We start from the raw sequence: 7,504 nt of genomic DNA on the forward strand, positions 1-7,504 counted from the left end.
CCCTAAAAAAAGAGAATAAAAGGCTGAGGTAAAGTGAGTTCTGCATGCAATGCTGGGCAATGCTGGGCAATGCTAGGCAATATGTTTGCAGATCTGTCTACCTGCCAGCTTGCATCATATCTGTGTGTCTGTCTTTTTTGTATATATTTCATCTCTCTCTTTCTCTATCACTTTCACCACCAGATCTCCCTTCTTTGTGACACCCACACTTCCTTGTCGAGGCGGGACCCAAACGTAGGACCTCGACAAGAAGGTTTTCAATGACTAATGTTTCAGAAATGGTCTGTCTCTCCCTCTTCTTAGTCTATCTAAGGCTTAAACTTCCACTGAAATCTGTCCATCATGTATGTACCTACTTGCATTTAAAATACTGGCAGCATAACTTCCAGCATCACAGCAATACACAAGCCAACACAATATGAAAAACTGACAGATGAGTGGTGGATGTTCTAGTACAGCCCAAACCTATTGCACCACTATGCTGTCAACATACATTCCATGGAGGAAAACAAGCACAAGGTAGAATTTTTCTCTGCACTGGATACTTCTGAAAATCCATCATGCTGCGTGTTACTCAGTTAAAAGTCCTTCCAGTTCCTTACTGATCATAACATTTTCATTCAGATTAGATCAAATCACAATCATTCCATGCACAAATTCAACAAATATCCCTAGTTGCATCTGATATTAACTAGTAATGGCTCACCTCACTCTATATTTTCCTTAGATTTCTTTGTGTTTTTTAATTGTTGAATTCTTGATAAAATGTGCTTTGACTAATCTATGTTTTCCCTGGTGCACAAAGTGGGGTATATGAGAATGATGGTCTTACTGATGATATTTATATTCCAGTCTCCAGCCCTCCAGCCTCAGAGATCTTTTTCCTAAGGAACAAGGTGATTGAACAACTGATACAAACAAAATTAGACTATATACTAGATTAAATCAGATAGGGAAGAATGGATGCTAAACACAGTCCTCATTTTACAAGTTCTGGTGTGATGCTGTAGGATAAGCGTTCAAGGGTAAGGTCAGTTTGAACTGCAAGGTTGGTAGTTCAAACCCACCACTCCTCGGAAACCCTATACAGGATCACTATGAGTCAGAACCAATTTGACAGTACTTAACAGCAACAACAACAACAACAACAGCAACAACTTACAGACAACTCTTACTTGCCCTTTAATGTTAAATAAATTTGCTCTCACTTTGAAATTACTACTTGTTATAAATGATTCACAATCTCCTTCATTTGCTATATGTGCATATTTTAAATTATTTAAAAGGCTATAAATCCATCTTTGCGCTTAATTCTCACTGCCATTGCATCCATTCCAATTCATAGCAATCCTACAGGACAGAGTGGAACTGTTCCATAGGGTTTCTGAGACTATTAATATTTACCAAAGCAGCCCCCAGTGGTGCGCTGCCCTGCTGTCTGGCCGGGCTTACTTGCCCGCCGAGCTACCGATCCGGGAAAGAGCGCCCAGCCTTGTTGCTCGCCATGTCTGGCTCTTCTAGCGTCTCCGCTATGAAAAAGGTGGTTCCGCAGCTCCGGCTGCAGGCCGGGCTCAACCGCGTGAAAGTTTCCCAGGCAGCTGCAGATATGAAACAATTCTGTCTGCAGACTGCTCAACATGACCCCTTGCTGACTGGAGTATCATCAAGCACAAATCCCTTTAGACCCCAGAAAGTATGTTCATTTTTGTAGTAAAACGAATCTTTCAAAGGTTCCCTAAACCACTTTCCATGAACCAGTGAATATTCAAACGAGAGCTAAATTTTGAAACCTGTATAAAAACTTGCCTCCAAATACATGTGCCATACTATACAAATTTCTACTTTTGTCAATCCTTAACATCTACCTCTCAGAATTTTCATGAATTTCTGTTTCACAAGGGTAACTATTTTATATACACTGGCATCTGCATATAATAAAAGACTTAGTATAAATATATATATACTTACCAAAGCAGACTGTCTCATCTTTATCTAGTGAAGTAGCTGGTGAGATCTAATTGTCTATGTTTTGTGTAGAAGCCCAATGCTTAAACTGCTGCCCCACTAGGAATCTTTGCACTAGAGTAAGACCAAATAAAAACCATATTCACCTGGTCTGACTTACCTGCAAATTATATTTAAAACACGTAGGATAAGATCTCATTCATAATCCAGGGAGAACTGCCAATATTTATGTATGTACACAAATGGCAGATATTAATTAGGATGAGACAAGATGTCAAATAAGAGGGATACTCTGAATATTGAGTCATATTAAAATGCTTGTACAGTAGAAATATGTGATATTAAAGTTAAGGCATGTCATAGTGGGCAAACGTTGTCAGATAGTTGGGTTACTGCCACACTTGAGCTAAGATTAAATGATATATGATTACTAAAGATAGGAGTAGGTATGATTGTTTGGGAAAATGCATTTTTCCAATTCCCTCTCTCATGATGAATATCTTTTAAAGTAATAAAAATACCACAACATCCATGTATTTTCTTTTTCAATATCCAGTAGAGAAATTTCTATCTTTATTTTTTACCCCTTTGCTATGTGCATAACTTATCAAAATCAACTCTTTACTATTTCATGTGGAACATATAGATGTCAATGAATGTCATAATAATAAAAACAAACGATGCATATCTTCTCTTATGTTTTAATAAAAAATATCTTTATACAGGGTGAATATTGAACATATGGAGATAAAAATGCATTCAATTTTCTTGCAAGATAGCGAGTGATTTATTAAATATTATACAAAGTGGAGATGTGCCAAATTTCTCTCAAAACTCTGATAGATTTTTAATATCAAAAACAATGATATTATATCTCTGCCTGAAAATTGCTCAAGGTCTCATCATATAAATATTAATTTTAAGGTGTTCTGTCAGGCATTGAGATAAAAGCACACTTAAAAAATTGAAAATCCTTGTCCTAAAAATAGTGGGCATTTAACCGAGTGGTAAAAGTTAGAGTAGAGATCCCAAACTAGTCATTGTACCAGATTTTAGAGAACCCAGATTGCTGCTAAATGTGGCATCTTAAAGAAAAATGAGTCATATAGAGATGGATAATTAAAGCCTCAAGATGGATTCATCATAACAGAAAACAGAGAATCATAGTTACAAAGAGAAATCTGAAGAAGGCTATTATTAGTGAAAAGAAAGCACCCCTCTGTCAATCGTATGTCCCTTGTTACTCTTTGTTGTTGTCCTTAAGTGATATCAAGTCAGTTTTGACTTATTGGGAGCCAACGCACAATAGAATGAAACATCTCCAAGTCCTGGGCCACTCATACAATCATCATGTTTGAGGTCTTTGTTGCTGCCAATCTAGCTTATTGGGAGATCTTTCTCTTTTTCACTAACCCTCCACTTTACCAAATAAGATATTCTTCTTGAGGATCTGTTCCTCCTGATCACAAGTCCAATGTACTAGAGTCAAAGTCCCTACGTTGTCTTTTCTCAGGGGCAACCTCATTGCACTTCTTCCAAGACAGATTTGCTTCTTCTTCTGACAGTGCATAGTACATTCAGTATTCTTAACCAACAAAATAATTCAAATGCATAGATTTGTCTACAGTCTTATGTATTCATTGTCCAACTTTCACATGCATATGGGGACATTGAACAAAAACATGGTTTAGGTTAGGCACACCTTAGCCCTCAAAGTGATTTCTTTACTCTTTAACAGTATAAAGAGGCCTTTTGAAGCAGAGTTGCCTAATGTAATACTTCTTTAATTGATAGACTGTTGCTTCTATGAGCATCTATTGTGGATCCAGGCAAAATGAAGTATTTGACAACTTCAATCTTTTCTCCATTTATCTTGATGTTATTGATTGGTCCAGTTGTGAGGATTTTTGTTTTCTTTACATTGAGGTGCAACACGTACTAAACCTTCCATACTGATCTTCATCAATAAATATTTTAAGTCCTCTTCATTTTTAGCAAGCAAAGTTATGTCATTTGCATATCACAGGTTGTTAATGAGTTTTCCTCCAATCTTGATGCCGTGTCCTTCTCTTCATATAATCCAGATTCTCAGAATAAGTATGGGAAAATGTTACAATCCTGCTGCACATCCTTACTGATTTTAAACAGTGCATTATCCCCTTGTTCTGTTCAAAGAATTGATTCTTGCTCTATAAACAGGTTCCTCATAAACACAATTAAGTATTCTGGATTTCCCATTCTTCACAATGTCATCCATAGTCTGTTTTGATCCTCAAATTGAATGTCTTTTCATAGTCAATAAAGCACAAGTAAACATGTTTCTGGTATTCTCTGCTTTTACCCAAGATCCTTGTGACACAATTACCCAAAAAGCTAAATTGAGGACAGTGGCATATATTCTCAACCTGCATGATTAGATCTCTCAGGTACAAACAGAGTATGGAAAATACAAATGGGCCCTGGAAATGGATAAGAATTTTAAACACATAAAAAGAGATTTGTTCATTTCTCCAGAATGCCAGAGTCATTTATGAGAAACTACAGAAGGCTTTGTAGGTCAATAAGATTCAGTCATGCAGTGATTATGACATATGAAGGGTCCCAGAATACTCCCCTAATTGCATTTAAAGCTTTTAATTTATTATTTGAAAAAGTAATATTCACATATGAAACAAAGAAGAATGAAAACTACCAAAATGATGCAACTTGGTACGCAATATTTGCATCCTAGGTGTTTGATTTTTCTGCCTTTTCCAATGCACACAACAAAAAAGAAGACATGGCTACTAAGATTAAGCAGTTCTTCTGAGAAGCCTCCACAGGGCTTTCTTGATATCCCTATTTCTTAGGCTATAGATGAAGGGGTTCAACATGGGAGTGATCACAGTGTACATCACTGAAGCCACAGCACCTTTCCTTGGGGAAGATGAGACAGCTGAACTTAAGTACACTCCAAGGCCTGTTCCATAAAATAAGCAAACAACTGACAGGTGAGAGCCACAGGTGGAAAAAGCTTTATACTTCCCACCTGATGATGAGACTCTCAAAACAGAGGAAAATATTTTAGAATAAGAGAAAAGGATCCCTGAAATTGGAAGAAAGCCAGACAAGGCACCAACAATATACATTACTATGTTATTGGTGAATGCATCAGAACAAGCAAGACTGAGGAGCTGAGAAGGGTCACAGAAGAAATGAGCAATTTCCACATCCTTGAAATAGGTAACTTGTAACACTATCGAATTGTGCAGCTGGGAGACCAAAAGGCTGATGAAAATGGACACCAAAACCAGCAATCCACACAGGCGGGGGTTCATGATGACCCTGTAGTGCAGGGGGTGACAAATGGCCACAAACCGGTCATAGGCCATTGCAGTCAGGAGCAGACTATCCAAACATCCAAAGAGCATAAAAAAAGACATCTGAGTCAGGCATCCTCCGTAGGAGATGACTCTGCTGTGAGTTTGAATGTCTACAATCAGCTTTGGTACTGTGGTGGAGGTGAAACCAATGTCAGTCAAAGACAGATTTGAAAGGAAGAAATACATCGGGGTGTGAAGGTGGGGGTCAGAGCTGACAGTCAGGATGATGAGCAGGTTTCCAAGCACAGTGACCAGATACATGAACAGGAACATCCCAAAGAGGAGGGGCTGCAGTCCTGGATCCTCGGAGAGACCCAACAGGAGGAATTCTGAGACACGTGTTAGATTCTGTGGTTCCATGTGGCTGAGACAACTTTTAGAAAAGAAAAAAGAGTTGGAAAACAGGAAACAAGTAAAAAATCACTAGGTGCTTGTCCTCATTTTGAATTCAAGAAATTCATAAGTATTCATATTTGAGGACCATACACCCCAACATCTTTACCAATGTTGCTCAGTTGTGGCAAACGCATTCTTCTTAAAAGTGTTTCCTATTTAGTGTGCTACTCACCCACTTTAGATAAACAAGACAATGAATATCATTAATTATATATACAGCCCTCTTTTGAATAGAGAAAATAATTATTAAATGTGCTTCTCCCTTTAAGAAAAAAAATCATACTCATTGAAGGATCCTTGTTGGTAGCTGGCCTCAAGTTGATTTCAAATCATAGCAACACTATGTACAAAAGAGCAAAACACTGCAAGATCCTGCATCTTCCTTACAACCTTTACTGTGTTTAAGCTCATTGTCACAGCCCCTGTGTGATTCTATCTCACTGACCTTCTGCTTGGTTGTTCTTCCGATTCATAGTGACACTGTATAGGGTTTCCAAGGAGTGGCTGGTGAATCTGAACTGCTAACTTTGTTGTTCAAAACAACCTTAAAGTCAGGTACTTATCCTATAGCACCACACCAGGCTCTTCTACTTTTAGCAAGCATGGTATCTTTCTCCATGGATTGTTCCCTCTTGGCATCTCTCTTGTAAGGAGAATTCTGGCTGTACTTCTGCTAAGACAGATTTGCTTGTTCTGTCATGTCATTGTATATTCACTATTCTTCACCTATACTGTAATCTAAAGGTATCAGTTCTTTGGTTTTCCGTATTTATTGTCTGGTAAGCACTGCGAGATAATGTTCTGGAACTATATGAAGAAGGATGTGACTTCAGGTTTGGAGGAAAACTCATTAAAAACCTGTGATATGTACATGACACAACTTGCTAGCTGAAAGCAAGGAAGATTTGAAGCACTTACTGATTAAGATCAAAGAATACAGCCTTTGATACGGGTTACAACTCAATGTAAACAGAACACATTTCCTCACAACTGGACCAATAAATAACATCAATGCTAAATGGAGAAAAGATTGGAGTTGTAAAGGATTTCATTTTACTTAAATCTAAAATCAAAGCTCATGGAAGCAACAGTCAAGAAATCAAATGATGTATAGAATTGGAAACTCTGCTGTAAAAAAACTCTTTAAATATTAAAATGTTTTCGATATTAAAGAGCAATGATGTCACTTTCAGGACTAAGTTGTGCCTAATGTAAACGAGGGTATTTTCAGTCACCTCAGATGCATGTGAAAGCTGGTCAATAAGTAGAGATCTGAGAAGAATTGGTACAATTAAAAGACGGTGTTGATGAAGAATATTGAATGAATATAACATGGACTGCTAAAAGAATGAATAAATCTGTCTTAGAAGAAATACATTCTGAATGCTCCTTAGAAGTATGACAAAATTTTGTCTCACATACCTTGGACATATTATCAGAAGTGTCTAGAGAAGTAAGACAAAACTTTGTCTCACATACTTTGGACATATTATCAGGAGTCTCTAGGGAAGGACATAATGCTTGGTTAAAAAGAGGGTCCTGCAAGATGGTGAAACAAGATGGATTGATACAATGGCTGCAACAATGGACTCAAACATTATAACAATTGTGGTGATTGTGCAGAACCTGGTGGTGTTTCTTTATGTTTCCTATGACCAGGAATCTACCCAACAGCACCTATCAAAAACAATGACATTTTTCATTTCTTGTAGGATTTTTTTTACATCAACCCTACATCATTTCACCAAAACAACTGGTGCTTGACATGATTTTGGTTTGGT

At 37.5% G+C, this 7,504-nt stretch overlaps 2 protein-coding genes across 2 annotated transcripts; one reads left to right on the plus strand and one right to left on the minus strand.

Moving 5' to 3' along the window:
* Nucleotides 1-1,504: 1,504 nt before the first annotated feature.
* Nucleotides 1,505-1,711, plus strand: LOC102821154 (guanine nucleotide-binding protein G(I)/G(S)/G(O) subunit gamma-5-like). The gene has a single exon (XM_006877818.1). The coding sequence runs from the start codon at nt 1,505-1,507 to the stop codon at nt 1,709-1,711; it is 207 nt and encodes a 68-aa protein (XP_006877880.1).
* Nucleotides 1,712-4,757: 3,046 nt separating this feature from the next.
* LOC102823079 (olfactory receptor 18-like) lies at nt 4,758-5,687 on the minus strand. The gene has a single exon (XM_006877822.1). The coding sequence runs from the start codon at nt 5,685-5,687 to the stop codon at nt 4,758-4,760; it is 930 nt and encodes a 309-aa protein (XP_006877884.1).
* Nucleotides 5,688-7,504: the final 1,817 nt, after the last annotated feature.

Source organism: Chrysochloris asiatica, unplaced genomic scaffold, assembly GCF_000296735.1.
Source record: "Chrysochloris asiatica unplaced genomic scaffold, ChrAsi1.0 scaffold00615, whole genome shotgun sequence".
Lineage (NCBI taxonomy): Eukaryota > Metazoa > Chordata > Mammalia > Afrosoricida > Chrysochloridae > Chrysochloris > Chrysochloris asiatica.

What these genes read in the sequence shown, in the direction of transcription:
- LOC102821154 (XM_006877818.1), top strand. Translation starts at nt 1,505, where the DNA reads ATGTCTGGCTCTTCTAGCGTCTCCGCTATGAAAAAGGTGGTTCCGCAG.
- LOC102823079 (XM_006877822.1), bottom strand. Translation starts at nt 5,687, where the DNA reads ATGGAACCACAGAATCTAACACGTGTCTCAGAATTCCTCCTGTTGGGT.